The following is an 18,381-nucleotide window of genomic DNA, read 5'->3' as shown; positions in this document are numbered from 1 at the left end:
GGCCCGGCCCCACCGGCCCAGCACCGCCGCCGCTCCCGCGCCCACTTCCGCTTCCGGTGCCGCCCCTCTCCTCTTCTCTCCTCTCTTCCCCAGCCCTCACCGCGCAGGCCAGAGCGGCTCCGCCCCCGGGGGCGCTCTCGCCTCCCCTCTCGGTGCCCAAGGAGGTCGCGGTTAACCCCTGCCGCGCCGGGCCAGGCCGCGGGTTGGGGGGGGGGTCAGCCCTTACGAACGGGCCTGAGGCGCGGGGGAGCTGGGGTCTGCCTCGCCGCGGCCTTCCTCGTCACCGTGGCCTTCCTCCCCATCGCCATCCTCGCCCTCAACATGGCCTTCCTCCCTGTGGCCTGCCTTGGCCACGGCCTACCTCACTGTGGCCATCCTCACCCTCGGCGTGGCCTTCCTCTCCACGGCCTCCCTCACCGTGACCACCCTCACCGTGGCCATCCTCACCGTTGGGCCTTCCTCACCGTTGGGTCTTCCTCACCATAACCACCCTTGCCATGGCCTTCCTGACTGTTGGGTCTTCTTCACCATGGCCACCCTTGCCATGGCCTTCCTCACTGTTGGGTCTTCCTCACCATGGCCATCCTCTCCATGGCCTTCCTCACCATTGGGTCTTCCTCACCATGGCTATCCTCTCCATGGCCTTCCTTGCCACAGCTACACTTACCATGGCCATCCTCACCCCAGCCTTCTTCGCCAACAGTCTTCCTCACCATGATGATCTTCACTGTGACAATCATTGCAACGGCAACCCTCGCCTCGATGACCCTCGCCGCGGCCTGTACCGCTGTGGCCCAGGCACCTTCTCTCCCCACAGGCTCTGCCGACAATCTCCTTCTACCAAATGTTGCTGAGAGCTGCTGTTGTCCCCATGGGGACCTGCCCTCGGGGTTGGAGATGGGTCATGGCCGGGGGGGGGGATCTGGTGGAAGAGGTTCCGTGTCCAGTTAATCTGCCTGGAGAGGGCCTCAATCCTGCTTATTTACTGATTAGCACCACGCAGAGGTTACGTGAATGGGGCTTTGCTCCCTCCTGCCCCATGAGTAGGTGACCATCCCCTCCCACCCAGGCCACCTCTCTGGAGGACATTTCTGGCTCCCAAAGCCGGACCATGGGTGCTGCCGGCCCACAGCACGGCTGAGCAAAGAACACCAGGGTAGGAAAGGGCTTCAATTAATCCACACGTGCAATCACGCTTGACCTCTTTATTTATTTATCAAACCACTCATTTGGGCCAACAATTAATTAAAAATGCCGATGAACACCTTTAGCACTGGCGCAAGGAGAGTTGGGACGATATCGGCTAGCCCTTGCGGTTCTTCTCACCGAGGAGCAGAGCGGGGTGTGTGCCAGCCTGTGGGGATGGGGAAGGGTCTGGTGATGGTCTTCACTGCTGTGGGACTGGTGGAAAGGGTGGACTGGTGATGGTGGGCTAGAAGGGGCAATAGATACCACCACCGTGGTGGCCCCCCAAGACCTCACCTCTCCAAGGCTCGGAGATCGATCCCCCTTCGCTCACTCCTGTGAGCAGCTGAGTCCCGGGCGAGCCCTGCCCGTGGGCTGTGGGCAAGATCAGGATCTGAGGGCATTGGGCTGGATCCAGTGCCACCGCGCCGATTCCAGCTGTCCCTGACTGCACATCTCCCTCCAGTGCAGCAGCCCGGCCCCAGGGGCGCGGGGACCCACCTGCACGCGACCCAGTGGGGAGCTGCGGGTGTAGATGCGAGCCTGTGACAGAAGCAGCGTGGGACATAGCTGGTGGCCTTCAAGCAGAGCTAGTAAACCCCATTACCCCAAGAAGAGCAATCCCACCCCAGCAACCTCCTGTGGGCAACAAGAAATAGCTCCTCTGGGCTTGCCTGTACCCCTCCCGCAAGTGGGGGCTAAGACTCCCCGGTTGCAGGAGAGGCTCCTGAGCATGGGTGATCCAGGCCACCTTCTTAGCCATGGTCCCCTCTGTCCTGCTCACCTGCATGACGGTGAACTCCAAGGACAGCTCTTGCTGCTGGATGTCCCCAGCGGGGAGGTTGAAGAGGAAGGGCATGTTCCAGACAGGGTTGTAGCCAGTGATGGACTTGGTCTCCTTGGTGTCAATGATGTGGCCATTGTGGTAAAGGTGGATGATGATGTAGTGGCCTGGAAATGGAGACAGAGCCTTGGTGAGAGGGGCCTGCTCTGGACACACACCATGCGGGAAGGCTGGAGGTTTGCACACCAGACTCCTGCACAGCATGGGCAGCCAAATTAGGGTGCCCGGGGGGCTACAGGACCTCCACAGGGCTCTGCGAAGCTGTGGGGAGAGGACAGAGAGGTCCTCTGCATCTTGGTTGCACCTACTCCTCCCTGGTCGGGAGCAAGGACCTCCAAAGTCTGCAGCCTGCATCCCTGCCCACGTCCCAGGCTTCGCATGAGCTGGGGGAGCCAGAGATGACAACAGCCAGCACGACAGAAAGCCACATGCTATTTTTGTACCATAAATGTGTATATTTTAAGCATTTTGGGGCCATATTGGAGATATCTAGATCCTAGCTGTGCTGCTTGCACTCATTTTGCTTAGGAAAGAGAAGTTCAAGAGGACATAAGACTATCTGCCACGCAAAAGGAGGAGAAGCCATTCCCTGTGTCCACCTGGGCATCCACTTGCCCCCTGGTCCATGCTCCATGCCCTACCTGGTGTTCCTGGCATGCAGGAGAGACGGCCCAGGTGCTCTGCCTTGCGGACCAGCACCTTGATGCGGCTGGCCAGAGCTTGGTACTGGAGGAGAAGGAAGAGCTGGCCGAGGGATTTGGGTGGGGAGGAGAGGATGCTGCGGCTCGTGTCGTGGACACTGAGACACTGCAATGAGATGAGAGGGCAGGAGATGCCATGAAACCTTCTCCAACCTTATCCAGCCCCTCCAACTCAGGGATGCTTGTCTCCCACTTATGCTACGGGTGGGTCAAGAAAGGGCAAAAATGAGTCAAGAAGGCAAATTTGATGCTTACTATCACCGTAAAGGTGGTGCCAGCTCTGCATTTACCCCTTCCACCCCAGCATCCCCATCCACAGTGAAGCCCCTGAGCAGAGATTCTGCTGCTTGCTACGGTTGGTGGATATTAATTGTGGGCAGCTCATGAACCCGTACCAGAAGGGAGGACACTGCGGGGATGGGGGCCTTTGTCTCAGTGCCTTCAATCTCTCCCGCTGCCTCCCACTGGGTGATGCTTGGAGGAGGCTCTGGCTCTTGCCGTGGAATTTTAGGGCACTGAGACCAATCAGACCTCAGCCAAAACACGAGGACAACCCCTCCTGCTGGAGACCGCTGCTGTCCTGACCTTTCTGAGCTTGGTTTTGGTGCTCGACAGCTCCCAGCTGTAGCTAGAAGATGCCTGGGGGTCCCAGGTGGCCTGAGCACAGGGGAAGAGGACCTCTCCCACGAAGGAGTCCTTGAGGCTGCGAAACCTGGCATAGACAGCGAAGCGCAGGGTGAAGCTCCTCAGCTCCTCCAGGCTGTACCGGCCGAACCGGCACGGCTCCCAGTGGGCAGGGTGGAGGCTGCCGCGCTGCAATGCTGTGCACCGGCGCACCAGGAGCTGCGGCAGCAGGTACACCTTGACGTAGGAGCCTCGGCCATTCTGCAGCCCCTTGGGCATGTGGGAGACGCCAAGGACCGTCACAGTGAGCGTGGCCTCAGCCGGCGAGTAGGACAAGTCACAGTGGAGCCGGGGACACTGCTTGGGGCCGGTGCCAGAGCGCTTCAGGGTGGGGGGTCCCGGGATGGGGTGGACCAGCGGGCTCTCCTCATCGCAGAGGAGGTTGGCTCTGGAGATGGTGCAGCAGTGTTGCCACGCTCCTGCCAGCTTTGGGGAGAAGGGGAGGCTGGGCGAGGAGGGTCTGCTGTGGAGCAAACCCCGGTGGGATGCTGGTGATCGCTCTTCCACCTGGGCACTCAGCATCTCTCCTGCCACCTCCTTGTAGTGCTGCTGGACAGGCACCGGCACCGTCCTGGTGGGCAGAGCGGGTCCCAGCTCCACTGTCTCCCTCTCCCAGCCGAGGCGGGGGCCCGGGCGCCGCCAACGCTGCCAGCACACAGCACAGCCCAGGAGGATGCTGAGGCAGAGCAGGGCCAGCCCTGTGCCAAGGAAGACCTGCGAATGCACTGGAGAGAGATGGGCACGGTTACCGTGGCGGATCTCACCGGGGCTGCACCACCATGGCTCTCCATGGGTGATGGAGCAACGGCAAAGAGCAAGACCTGGGTGCCCACCTCCCCTGCCGTGCCTGTGACCAAACCCATATCTTTGCAAGCTGGGATTGAACTGGAGCATCCCAAAGCCAGAAGGTGGGAGAGCAGCCAGCAGGGCCAGGGCTGTGCTCAGCATCTGTGGGCGTGAGCAGCCTGACATCAGTCTGGCTCTGGCGAGGCTAAAACAAACCTGGCCTTGCCCTGGGGACGATAAGGGCTATGGAAAAAGCGGTTTTTATCAGCCCCGCTGCCGGGCTGACACAGGTTGGGCACGACCAACGATTAGCTGCTTGCTTGGTGGGGGCACAAAATGGGCAGGGAGGCATTGGTGCTGCTGGAGGGGAGCGGGGGCACCTGCAAGGGGAGGATTTGGGGGTGTCCATGCTGCATTCAAAGTGGCAGCAGTCCTGAAGGTGTTACATACCCAACACTGGCCCCAAAAGAGGGGGAACCTCCTCTCCGATCTGTGCCCAGAGGACCGGTGTCCTGTGGGCAATGAGCTGGACTTTATCCCTCCTTGTGGGGCTGCCCGTGGGGTTTCGGGCTCCCCAGCAGCTGAGCAGGGTGGCATCTCTGCACATCGGTCATTTAAGGGCCAGGGAACCAAACTCCTGAACATCAGGGCTGAAGTTTCTTAGGAAACTTGGGTTTTGGAGGTGGGCAACAAGCGCCGATGCAAATGTTGCTGTGCCAGTGCAAAGCCTCCCTGTGCCTGGTGCTGGCTTCACCTCCAGCCCTGCAGTGAGGGATTATGGAGAACAGGGTCTGGACAAAACTCTGCCAGAGCCTGAGCCGGGTTCGATAGAGGGATCTTAATGTTTGAAAGAGAAAAGCAAGCGTTGTCTCACACCATGGGGGTAGGGTTTTCCTATCCAGATGCTTTAATCCACACTGGGCTCTCTTTAGCCCTTTGTTATTTGTTAGGGAAGCGAGGTTGTGGCTGAGATGAGCAGTGAATGGTGGCATTTAGGGGAGGGATGGAGCGAAGGGGGTTGGGATGTGAACTTGCCTGGAGGATTATATTCCAGCCCAAACAACGGCTGCCAATGCCCACAGCCGTCCAGCCCTGGGAAGGTGAGCTGGGAGGGTTGGAGCACAGTCACCCAGGGTGTACAGACCCACACTGGTCTATAGAGCAAAGCAGGGAAGGTGTATCGGATCCCTTTGGGTGCCTGCTTTTGGGTGCTGGGTCAGCCGGGGCTGGAGGATGCTGCACAGGGACCTGCTGCACCAAAGCAGCTAACAGGGGTGGAGGCTGGGCGGGCTGCAGGGCTGTCCCGGACCTCGGCGGTGAGGTTGGGGTGACTACCACGGAGTCCCCCCTCACCTGAGACCAAGTCTCTGAGCACCCCTGGAGCCGGGGGAGAACCCCCTCCAGCCCAGCACCGGGGCCGGCACCTTCCCACCTCTGATTTTAAGGCTGCTGGTGGATAAACCCCACGGCATTGTGCACAAAGGGTGTTTGCCCCCCCCGCCATTGTTGGAACCTACCTTACCTGCTTCGGGCATCTGGCTTTTGAGGTGAGAGGTGAGGACAGGCGAGTCCTTGAGCTGGCTCAGCTGAGCTCACATGGGTAAAAGTTGGAGCTGGGAAAAGCCAAACCCACCAGTGGGCAGGAGGGGAGGAAACGCAGGGAGAAAGGCTCTGCCTTCACCTGCCCACTGCCTGGATAGGCTGGGGTCGGAGCCCAGGTGAGGCAAGCGGCTCTGCCAGCCCGCTCTCCTCCAATAACCAGGATCCTCGGGGCGGCGGGGGGGGGGCCATAAAACACAGGCAATGGCTCTTCTCGCACAGCGTGGAGCAAAATCAGCAGAGACACCAACAGCCAGCCACATTTTGTGGCCAGCAAGCGTGCTAGCCCATCCTCTGCAGAGACGCAGTGGGGATGCTCAAAGCAGACACAACTTGCTGGTTTACAGCATCCCACCCTGTCCACAGGGCACGGCGAGGAAGCCCAAGGTGGATCTGAGCACGGGGAGACCATGTCACCGCGTGCCGCAGCCCCGGCACAGCCACCGCTGTTGGATGGGTGTTTCACAGCTGTGCGTGGGTCTGCCCTGCAGCCAGATGCTGATGGAGGGACAGGCAGGCAGTGTGGAAGTGGGAAGGGAGAGGTTTCCAACTCTGTGGCGTGGGGATGTTGGGAATGGGGCAAGTTCGGATGGGAAAGGTCATGCGCTGGGCCCCAACCCAGCACCCAGCCGCCACAGACGGGCTGCCGGCCAAAACAAACCCAGACACCAAGGCATTGGAAACGTGGGTATGAAAAGGGCTGGAAACCAGTTCCTCTCCAACTGCCGAACTGGTTCAATAACTAGAAAAACAACATCAGGTGCTGTGTAAATAGCAAAACTGTTGGGAAGCATTAAATGTCCTTTTTGTTGCAGAGGAGGTGGTGACGAAGGAGGGATTTGGGAGAGCAGCTCCTGCCCCAGCCTGGCCCTCACGGAGCTGGGTAAGGGACACAGGCAGGTACAGCTGCAGGTGTGAGCCCTTCAGCAACACCTGGGAAAGGAGATCCAGTGTAACACATCTGTTTAATGTCTGTTCTCCCACAGAGCTGTGCAGAGGGGGTTTCCCAGCCAGGATCTAACTTGGAAACCCGATCGTTTCACCCCACAGGTATCCAGCTCGTTTCTAGCCACCACTCCAAAACTGTATCACGCCAGATAAAATTTACAGCCCAGTTGTCCCCACAAAGTTACAAACTGGGAGCATAGAGACCTGCGAGGACACAGACCTCACCTAGGCTGACCCAGCCTCTGGGAATACTTTCCTGGGATGAAGAAGGGTCTGGGAAATCTTAAACTCACACTTGAGTGAAACAGCGTGGCCACAAATCAGGCTTGCGGGGTCACCATGTGAAGAGGTAGAAGTTTATTGGAATATAAACATTCAGATAACGAGTAAGATAGAAAAAACCCAACAACAACATATACAGACACTTGTTGGAAGGAGACGTTGAGGTATTTATCCACCGCCTAGGCTATCACATTTCTTTTTTTTATTTATTTATTTTATTTTTTTTTAAATAGGTAAGAAAACTAGTAGCAAGGCTGCTGCAGCTGTTTGGTGAAAACATCTTCTGATCTGAATCCGTTTGGAGAACACACACGCGGCCAAAAGGACTTGGTGTGACACGTTCACATTCACTTTGGGAGCTGAGCAGGCACGCAGCCTCCCCCCTCACCTCTTCCCCCTTTCCCAGCTCACAAACTTTGTTCAATCCCACCATAAACTGGGATCTGCTGGAAGAGGACAAGCAGGTTTGGGTTTGTTTTGTGGTTGTTTTTTTTTTTTTTTCCCCCCAGCTGGGCATCAAACCCAGCTGGCAAATCTCCCCCTGAAACAGAAGCATCAAGGCTGCACAGAAGCAAGCTGGGGGCTTTTTTTTTTTTTGGCTGCTCACTGCAAAACCTTCGCTGGTCTGGAGTTGAGAGAGAATTAGCCACACTGCAAAGCGGAGCACTTCACGCGAGGAACAGTCCTACCCGCAGTATCAAAACCCCTGAGTACTATACAATCGAACACAGTCGAGTGAAATGAAGCGGAGACGGGGAGAGGGGGAGCAATCCACCACCCTTGCTCAGCCTTCCCCGGCTCCTGGCTCCTCTGCCCCATCTCTGCTGCTGGTTTCCATAACCCTGTCCCCAAAGCCTGGCAGCTCAGCAGGAGATCTGGAGCTCAGCGAAACATGCATTAAGCCAACTGCCAGTATCAAAGCCGGGCTGAGGGAAAGGGTTACTCTTCACAGTCTGAATGGCCGGTCCTCATCATTGTGTACTGAGAAAGGACCAGTTTATTGTTGCAGCTTATTTTTACTGAGGTATCTGTTACGCATCCCAACTTGATTCTTTCCCTGAATTGGATACAAAACAATCTGTTAGTCCCTGTCTATTTCCAGTCTAGTTGTGTAAAGCTTATAAACATTAATACTCTAGTAGTGTCAAAGCTGTTTAGCAGTTCAGTGATTCGAGTGCCTTTCTGTGCAAGAAAACACAATGTTAGCATGTGATACATAAGCAAAACCACCCATTACTAACCTCTGCTCCCCAGGACCAGAGAAAAAAGCATAAGGAAAAGCAGAAAGTGCCCCAGTCCCACTTGTAGGAAACAGCCCCCAAGCCCACCCCCCAAAAAAACCCCAACCAAAAGAAAACAAAAAAGGGAAAAAAAACCAATCTGAATGAGCCCCAGAGTCTGGAAAATCCTCTCCGAGCCTGCGAGGATGAAATGCTGTGGAGGCCTGCAGGATCTGCCAAGCAAAAGCCCTGAAGCCAAAGAGCAGCTCAGCTTCCCATGCCCGGCGGGTGGCCATTACTCTAGCTAAAAGCAGCTGGAGATGGGACATCTCGGAGCAGCATCTATCTCAGGACATGTGCACTCTCACCCACTTTCCTGCTTCCTCCCACCAAGTCCTCACGCTGTTGGGTAGCAGGATAACTCAAGTCATAGTGTATAAACTAATTGTATAGAGAGCACAGAGCCTCTTGCAATTCAGAGGTCCCGCCTGTGGTTTACACAAGCCTTAGCACAAGCACTCAGCTCTCAAGGACAGAGCAGCAGCCCAGCCGAGCAGTGCTTGGGGATTACAACAGAGAACCTGATATTTGAGAGTTTAAAGGAAGGATTATTTGTTTCGTTTTCTATGTACATTTTTAAGTCCAATCCTCAGGCTGCTGACAGGGTTTTCCTGTGGTGGTATCTGGCCTGGTGTTTTTTAAAGCCATGATCTTTTCAGTAGTATAAAATAAACAGCTTCGACTGTGCCATGGCTAATGGAAGTACTGCAGGAGGACATCTCCCCTGGACCTGTAAAGTCTCACAGAATACTAGGACAGGCTCAAGTCCTCACAGCTCAGCTCTTCTAGGCTAAGCTTGGGCTCAGCAGTGCAGGCAGGCACAGCCTGTAACAGCAACAGTGCCTCGAGCCTCCCGTCCTGCACAGAGCTAAATGCTCCCAACAGCTCTGCTCACCCACAGGAGCAGTTAAAAGGTGACCTTCTCTTCTCATACTGGAATGACACATGGCAACTCGCCCACCACACTCGAGGAAACTTGATTTTTAGCAGGCTGAACCTCTGGAGTTATAACATGGTTTTCACTTAGATCATAATACATCTACTAGCTCAGGTGGTTGTTACAGAGACACTTACGTACAGGTGAAAAACGAGAGTAACTTCTTATTTTGGTGCCTCTCTCAAAGGCTACCAAACATGGCTTAGTCTTGTAGTGTAGACAGGATTAGCTGTGTCTGGGATAACAAAGTCCCAGCACAGCTGAGGAGGTGGTTGGGTGCAGCACCACAAGACCAAGCTGTGCTTTCAGGTGCCAGAAACCACCTTCCTGCAAGAGGCTTGGCCAATCTGTAGTGTAAGTAGTGCTGTCATCTCCCAGCTGCACTAAGCAGCTTTGCTAAAGGTAAGCACAGATCCTGGAGCTTGGAAAAATAACAGGGACTTTGGAGACACCCTCGCGTCCAACGTGAAGGACAGATCTTCTAAGCAAGCAGTTGCTCTTGCCCTCTTTTCCTACCTCTACCTGCCCTCCTGTGTCACGCACATGTCCTGGGACAATGCTGTTCAGCTTGTCTCCTGCTGGCCTAAAGGACAGGGAAGCCACTGCTGCTCAGTCTTTTTTTTTTTTTTCTTTCTGTCTTTGGTGATACAATTAAAAATAAAAAAAATAAACACAATGTCAGCAAAACCACATATAAAAAACAAGCGATAAGATATGCCAATACTTCCTGAAGAGGTTAAAAAAACCCAACCCAAAACAAACAAAAAAAACCCAACAACAAGTACATATCTGAGGTATTTCATCTGCTCAAAAAAACCTGACTTGGGCCTGAAGGATAGGAAGGACGTCACCAAGGCAGGATGGATGGTGCTTGGACCTGGTCTCCAGGCTGGGGAAAGCATGTGTGGGAAAGGCCAGAAGAAGAGAGGGGACAGAATGAGGCCACCTGAGCAGGAGCTGACTTCATGGAGTCACTAAGTCAGCTTGGTTGGCTCCAGACATGGGAGAGCCAGGGCCAGCCTTTGCTTGCTTTCAACTGGAGGTTTGAGGGGAAAGGGCAAGGAGGGGCTTGATTTCCTTTCCTCTGCTTCCATCCAGGAGAGCAAAAGGTCTTACTCAACTGAGAGCTGCTTTCTTTTCGCTCATGTACAATTTGAAGGGGACCGGCTTTCTGTAGGCTTGTTCAGAGACCAACGAAAAGACGCGTGTGTAACGTTAACTGCAATGCCTACACACGCACCACAGCCCCACTGAATTAGATTTCAAATATCACCTTCTATTTTCTCAGCCTATGGATGTGGAGAGCTTCCAGGGGCTATTGAAAGACACCTTATGAGAAGGAAGTTGCTCCAGGAAGCCTAGATCAACCTAAATGACAGCCCTTTTGTGTCAAGGGGGCAGAAGATCAAAGCAGCAAGCCACAGTAAGTTCAGGCTGTCAGGGTAAATGTCAGCGGGATGAGTTCCTCAAGGGGAGAGAGACAAGGTGGAGGACATTTAAAACTTGGCTGAAAGCCTGAAGGCAACAGTAGGGAAGAGGCCAGCACCAGCCAGGAGAAGGAAGCAGCTGATCGAGAGGTTTTTAATGTGTCTATGGGTCAAACGTTGCAGTGAGAAAGTCCTTCCCCTCTTGCCAAGACCTCGGAGAGGGGGAAGGAGGCTCACAAGCCAAGACCATGTGTTCTACAGGAGGACATATGAACACCGGACCACGACAGAGCCTGAAGAAGAAAAGCGAGGAAGCTTGCCTGCTCTGCAGCCGCCTGGCCTTCTGCAGCACAAGCCATGGGAGGACAGGGGCAAGGCACCCCGCCGGCTCTTAGGATTGTCAATACACGGAGTTGTTTTGTGGGAAGAGTCCTTGTGGCTACTGGTTCGAGGAGAACCAAGTTTCCCCGCCCCAACTCCAGCTCTTTCCACCTGCCTTGGTGACGTCTCAGCCATCTCTCAACCCGCAGCTCCTAGAGACGATCCCTGATTGAAAAACGCCAGGCATACCCCCCCCCTCCATGTCCCACCCCCCAACAGGAACACAGCAAACCCTGGGAGGAGGAGAAAAAAAACAAAAAGCAAAAGGGAGGAAGAAAGGGGAAGAACAAAGAAAAAGGCTGGACAAACAGACGATGAAGAAAAACTCGCTGGCATGGAAAGGTTTCAGCATCATCATCATCTTGCTGTTGGCCAACCACAAAAGCAGGTTCCTTGAGATGAGGTAATCTGTGCGACTCCTTCCCGGCTCGCTCCCTGCTGAGAGCAGAGAGGAAGAGCTGCCGGAGGCCAGTGTGAGAGACAGCAGGCTCAGCCGTCCATCAGAGAGACCAGCTGGTGGAGGGCTCTGCACTGGGGGTTCCCCGGGATGAGGTAGGGCTGGGAGAGCAGTGGGAGCTGCTGCTGCTGCTGCAGGAACTTTGGGTGCTGGAGCCTGCAATGAGATGGACGACTGGCTTCTGGGCAAAGAGCACTCCTGCAAGGCAGAGAGAGGTAAAGAAAAGGGTTACTGGGACTATGGGGTGGCATGGCTGACAAGGATAGGTTACAGAGCAAAGGGCAGTCTATCCAACCCCAAAGATCACATCCCAACAGAAAGAGGCTGAGCGCAAGACAAGAGGGCTTGGAGGCAGATCAGAGGGTCAATGGTGACCAGGATATAGAAGGGATCCCCCGGGGCCTTGTTCTGTCACAGGGATGTTGTGCTTACAGAAGACAAAAATCCCAAGTAGCTTCAACACCTTTGGAGGAGAGAAACAACTTTCATGGCACTGCAGTGCCAGGCCTCCCACTTGGGCTTTGTGCAAACATGCGTGTGTGTGACCTGCAGAAGTGAAATGGCTTGAGCGCACTACAGGGGACAACAATTCGTGATTCCCGGGACTGCGTGAGGAAAAGCTGAGTAAAGCCACTCCTCAGCAGAAGAGGGATAATACTCCTTCCTATTAACACTTCTATAGAAGTCCCTTCCCTTAGATTTAAAAAATACTACCACCACCAAAAGGAAAGGGCATTCATCTTGACTGCCTAGGACCAAAAAAAAAAAAAAAAAAAAAGGACAGAAATCATTTCCTACTGAGCTTTCTAAGCCAGACAGGTTGTGTGTGTTGTACTTTGGCAAAGACCAGCCCCTGGGAGCACACCACCCTCTCCACGTCCTACTCTGCACCACCATCCTGGCTCTCTACCCATCCCCAGGAGCAGTTCTTTCTCACCAGCATAAATTGTGCCGTTAATCTCCACTGACATGTTAATACTCCCAATGCCGTTAGGTGACAAATTCAGTGCTGCCGCCGCCGCTGAGTCAGGTTTATCTTCTTTCAAGAAAGAAGAGATGCAGAGTTAGAGAGTAACTGTCCTGTTCCCTGCACTATCCACCAATGATCAAAGCTGTACACAGCCCTCCTTTTGTCTCCTCTTTGGTGAGGAAATCCCCACATGATGTCCACTTCCAGTTCTATTACAAGTCTCCACAGGTGTTTAAGTGCTTCAGTGTGAACTCAGGATGGGCTGGGAGCCTTCTGGCATTTGCAAATCTCTCCCCGACTCGCACGCTGGATGGCCAAATTAACATCCCCTCCAAAGAAAAAGCTGCCAGCACACGAGACAAGATCACATTTAAATTGGCTGGATTGTGGCTGTGTTTGCAGCAGACTGGGAGCACACACACAGTCCTCTACCCCTTTGCTGGGGGGTGGCAGTTTCTCCAGGAGCTGGTGTGACTCCCTGTGCAGGGCTCAGACTGCAGCAGCTCCAGCAGCCGCTGGAGGGAGGGGACTACTCACAGCACCAAGGACTCAAACCCAGGAACACTATGCTTGGCTACCCCTACAGCGCATGTGAAATCTGGGGGGTTTTTTTGTTTGTTTTGTTTTTTTTGTTGTTTTTTTTTTTCCCCTGTCCTCAGCCTGGGGAATCCTTTCTAAGCCATGATGGGCAGCTCTGGAAGCGTCAGTGCAGAGCAGGGGTTCAATTGGCACTGACACTTAAGGGGAGCTGAACGTCAAACTCTCCTAGGCGCTTCGGAACCTCCAACCTAAGCAACCCGTAACTGTGAGCTTGGGTTGCAGGATTGCTTCTCTGTGCTCACGAATGCAACGCTTACAGTTTGCACAGCCGTATCATGGTTACCAGCCGATCCTATGTTGGTTTTGGGGCATTGGGCTATTAAAACAGAGAGAGATTAGGCAGACATTCTGCTCAGGCTCTGACATTGCATGTAAAATGCATGTTTTTAGCTCCTTTCAAGTCTGCTAGGACAAGAAAATCCACTGTCTCTGTAAAGAATGCTAAGGACATTGTTAGCATTTAACCTAAACGTTGCTATCAAGCTGTGATAAGCTCATGCGGTCCTTTTCAACAGCACCTCTCAAAACACTTTACAAAGCACAATATTTTTATTTTGTAATTGGGAAAATTAGGGCACAAAAGACAGGACAGACTTGCCCACAGTCAGCTATCAAAGGTGGGAATAGTATCATTGAATCCTCAGTCCTCAACCTGTTACTATTTATAGAGACTAAAATTGTTCCTAGCATTTTGATTTAGGAAGTTCAGGGTGGAGAGAAAAAAAATAAAGTGAGATGGGAGGGAATGAACATTACTTGATAAAATTTGTATTCCCTTTTACTCATGATTTTCGTTTTTGTTTTGTTTTTACGTAAATGTACAGTTTAGGTGGATGCACAGCTGTCAGGAACTGTGAAGTCCCAATCCCATTTAACTCTGCAGGAAGCTGCTGCTGCTTCAAAGAGGAACCTGCTTTGACCCTTTGCCATGTATATTGCTGGCAAAGCATCTCAATAAAGCATTTACCAGCACTGCTAGCAAAGGCCTCAAGAACAACTCTTCCCTTTCTTCTAAGCTGTGCCAAACTTGCCTGGCCTTGTGCCTACATCCAAATGTACAATTAATAAGGGGTCTGAGACCTTTAATTTTGACGGATCAAAAGGTTTGGAGGAAGCAGCTGTTGGGACTGAAATTTTCTGAGGCTTTGCTGTCCAGTGAAGTGCAGCCCCCGGGACAGGTAAGGGAGCTACAGCACTTAATCAGCTTTTGAAGCCACTACATAACAGTATTGATTCTGACAATGTGACCTTTACAGGGTGACTCCCCTTTTACAAAGCATTTCAGGAGTGCATTTCCCAGGCCATGAATGCTGCTTATATGTGACCTTCTAACCCAGCCTTGCCAGGAGTTCTTTGCCTGGAGGCTGTGTGTAGGGTTGCAGCAGATGTTGGTAGAAATCACCTGACTTGCTAAAAGCCCTGTGATGGGTAGGTCCCTCTGCAGATACACAGGTCTTCGTGGCCTCCTCATCACACCTGACAAAGGATTCCTAAAAGCTGGGCATCTCTCTCCCCCATCTCCTGCAGTCTGCTACCCATATGGAAAAAGCTGTTACCTCCACGATCAATTAAAAGGGTTCCTCACCAGGAAAGGACAGAAAATCATTCCCTGCAGCACAATGCTGGCATGAGGCTCAGAGCAGGGCAGTGGAAAGCTGAGCATCTGGCACATGATGGGCTTGCCCTCCGAAAGTCATCTTATGGACTGCAGAATCACAGGACTGCCTATGGCTAGGCTAAACCATGCTCTCAGATCTGAAGTATACACCAGGTATTAAACATGAGGGGGGCAGATATGTGGCCCAAAGCGATTTCAGCCAACCCATATGCTTCCCGTGAAGGAAGGAGCATACTTACAGCATGCAACAGAGCACCACTGCAAGGACAACTGAGCTAGCATCAACTGAAACTGCTAATTCCCCACTGTGCAAGTTCTGCGGAGACATAACAGCTTGAGTCCTGAAGCAATCTCACTGTGATCAACACAGGAGGTCATAAGCTCAGAGTAAGGGTCTTGTTGTATGGGTCAAGTGGGTTTTATCAGCTTAGATGCAGAGCTTTCTGAACACAGCTAGGGTGCTTCTGAATTCAGGCTGGATTCAGATGATACTGGATTATGCATCAACAAGAATAAAATAAAAACAGCAGCAGTAAATAAAACCTAACAAAACATTACTACTCTTTAGTTTTGCAGCTATTGTACTCCATTTTAACAGCTTCTTGACAGTAACCTCTACCTGGTACCCAGAGAGATAATCAAAGCTGTGTAAAGAGGTGTCTGACATCCTAGTTTGGGAGCAGTTCCCTCCCTGCTGCAGTCTGCAAAGACCTTTTGTGTATCTAGAGGTGCTGCTTACCCTTGCCATTGATTTTGATCTTCATGGGGATCTGCCGCGCCATGCTGAACAGGTTGCGCTGAAGAGCCTGCTGGACAAGCCGCTGCTCCTCCTCTGTCATCCGTGAGACCTTCTTCTCTGGAGGCTCTCCTGACTCCAGTCTCTCTCTCAGCTGCTCTAGGGTGGCTGTTCTTGCTGCCACAGTTGCCTGCTGGCTAGCCAAGGTCACTGGCACGGCAATACGATTTGGCATAGACACAGTCAAGGGCACACCATCACCTAGAAGAGGAAAGAGTCACTTAGTCCCTCCCAGAGCCCTTCCTAAAGTGAACATGCAAGGCTTAAACCACAGACAGAATATTCTGCAAACCCAGAGCCACCCAAGTCCCACTACTTTCAAGTCCAAAGTAGTCTGGGTGGGCAAAATGGAAAATAACTGTGTTTCAGTGCCAGCACCTCTTAACCCAGCCACCCTCTTCGCTGCAAGTATAAAAGTAGCTGACCTTTTCTGACAGCTGCTGCTGGAGACACCCGAGGATTGCTGGTCCCACTGCCCGGCGCGACGCCGATGATGGGGAAGCGGATCTTTGGGGGAGACAGGAGGGAAGGAGGTCCCGTGGTGGTGGGCGAGTAGCTGAACAAAGAGGAGCTGTAGCTGGGCCGCCTGCCTTCCCGCCTGTTGCCGTCGATTGCAGCCTGAAGCTCAGCAGGAGAACTGAGGGATTTCTTCTCGCATTCATAGGCATATAGGTACTTCATGTACCTGGGAGAGAGGTGAGCATAGGGAAACTCAAGTAGGTTTCTCAAAAGAACATGGAATTATAGGCCACAGCAACAAGCATTGCATTCAGAAAGACTTTCAGACTGAGGTCCTCTGCAGACCTGGAGTCTTTGTCTGCATATCACGACCACTGCTGCGCTTGGTTCAATAAGCATTGAGCAGTTTGGGTGTGAAGCACAGCTCTCAAAGAAACTTTGAATTTACTCAGTGTTTACTGGGAAGCACATAGGTACATACTACTACACCCACAAGGGCAGAAAAGAATCATCCAGGATTCCTTTACAATGGAGACACCATCTAAAATTGTAAGAATTAAGATCTTGGACCATAACCCTTAGTGCAAGGAAGGAAGTTTGAGGAATTACCCTTGTGCAAGTCATTTGTATTGGGCAGCACCAAACCTTACTGCTTTTGCTGAATTCTGGCACACACGTTCGCAGGAGACAGCCTATTTGCACCAAAGGCTGTAGAAATGGCAATGAGCTTCCCTCTCTGGGACTCGGGGGCTCTAATAACTTCCAAGAAAACCAAGTCTGCAGAAGAGCTGGGTGTGGACTCCCAGAGCCCAGGCTTTGAGTCACTAAAGCACAGCTTTGCCCTGTTGCTTAAATTTCACAGTAGGTTTACTTTCACCATTCTTTTTCCTCTGCTTATTCTACTTTTTCCTTTTTTTTTTTCTTGCCTAATCAACGTGGGGTACCCCAGGTCAGAAAAGCAATCCTCACAGTAAGTAGGTGCTAAGTGCAACTTCCCACAACTTAGTGGTGATAACAGACTGATACCAGCGATCAAGTCCATACTTGATGCCTACAAATCAGGAGGCCTCCGTCCTTCCTCCTTGTGCCAAGTGCTCTTCAGAGACAGAGCAAGACCCTCCTTGCCCCGAGGAGTTTAAGCTCCAAAGAGGCAAGAAAGGCACAGGATGGATGGAGGCGCAGAGCACAGCAAACAAGTAGATGGCATATTAGTGCTGGGACTGTAGGGATGGAAGGGGAATGAGTTCAGGAAGAATCACTGCTAAGAAAAATGAGAGGAGAAGGAATCGAAAGGAAAAACTGCAAGCCTTGGGTGAGATGGATAGAGTAATTTATCAGCTCATCCCTGGCCACAGAGTAGAGTTTAGTCTTCCAATTTTTCCACCCCAGTCCCTGCTTTGCACTCCCCAATCCCCACTCTGTGTTTACATCCATGCTGTTAGACCCTCTGGACTTACTGGGTTCGAAGCGTAAATGCGGCACTGGTGATGGAGGTGGGCAGATTAAGGCCTTTGGTGATCTCTCGCCAGATCTTCTTGTTGATGATTTCCACCAGCCCTCCTTTCTCAGTCACCAGCTTGTAGAGCATGTAGAGATCCAGGATCTGCTTTGCCATGATGGGGATCCGATTGATGGGAGTTCCTGCAGGGAAACAGCAGGGAAGGAAACATGGAGTCAGATAGAAAATGAGGCCAAGAAAACTGGCAGGTTGGGGCTATTGATCTTCTTTCTAATAGGAAATTCAGGCAACTCTATTTGTAGCCTGACTTGAGGTCTCTCGATGGGTGAGTAAATGAGCCAGAGAAGTGTAGCTACATGGCACGTCTTTTTCATGAAAAATCCTTTCCTGTAGGCAAAAGCAATTATCAGGCAAATAATAACCTGCATCTAAGAGCAACTTCTAAAATAGAAAGACGGGAAGTAGGGACCATTCAGACCTAGGGGTGAGGGAGCAGCACAGAGGAATCATTTTTTATGAGCTCCTAGGGCAGTCTCAGATAAAAATCTGTATTGCTTGTGCTCACGAAGGGGCTGAGCAGCCAGGCAACTCAAGCTACTTGTACATTGGGATTTGGCTCCCTCACTCCCCAGGATCTGCCATCCTGTATTGCTTGGGAACAGTGATAGAAAAGGGCACACGACACTTGAGAGCACCTCCCTCCCCCACGTACATTTACCTCTGTCCTCCCTCGCAAGCACACGCATAACGTTTTGCTACAGCTTCTGCTCTCAGAAAGCATTTTCACCCTCCCACTCCTCTTCCCTGACACGCTCCCAAATGACACACCGATGAGGCCACATGGGTACCTTGGTAGCAACCGCAACGCAGCTGCTGGAGCAGTAACTTGTTGCAAGAAAGCTAGAGAAATTGTGTGGATGGTGGAGGTGAACAAATGAGCAGTGTAACAGAGCATCAGGGTGCCTGAC

General features: G+C 52.6%; 1 protein-coding gene across 1 annotated transcript in view; it reads right to left on the bottom strand.

Annotated features, from left to right (window-relative positions):
* Positions 1 to 9,857: 9,857 nt before the first annotated feature.
* Positions 9,858 to 18,381, bottom strand: part of ARID3B (AT rich interactive domain 3B (BRIGHT-like)) — a 33,797-nt gene continuing 25,273 nt past the window's right edge. The window contains exons 5-9 of the mRNA XM_010571607.1: positions 17,412 to 17,595; positions 15,921 to 16,180; positions 15,439 to 15,696; positions 12,449 to 12,550; positions 9,858 to 11,709 (exon numbers count right to left, since the gene is read on the bottom strand). Of these exons, the coding sequence (XP_010569909.1) occupies positions 11,555 to 11,709; positions 12,449 to 12,550; positions 15,439 to 15,696; positions 15,921 to 16,180; positions 17,412 to 17,595 (959 nt within the window). The 3' untranslated portion in view covers positions 9,858 to 11,554. The remainder of the gene's footprint in view (positions 11,710 to 12,448; positions 12,551 to 15,438; positions 15,697 to 15,920; positions 16,181 to 17,411; positions 17,596 to 18,381) is intronic.

Source organism: Haliaeetus leucocephalus, unplaced genomic scaffold (genome assembly GCF_000737465.1).
Source record: "Haliaeetus leucocephalus isolate CR32 unplaced genomic scaffold, Haliaeetus_leucocephalus-4.0 Scaffold339, whole genome shotgun sequence".
Classification (NCBI taxonomy): domain Eukaryota; kingdom Metazoa; phylum Chordata; class Aves; order Accipitriformes; family Accipitridae; genus Haliaeetus; species Haliaeetus leucocephalus.
Note: the sequence above shows the minus strand (reverse complement) of the source record. Positions and strands in the feature narration are given on the sequence as shown.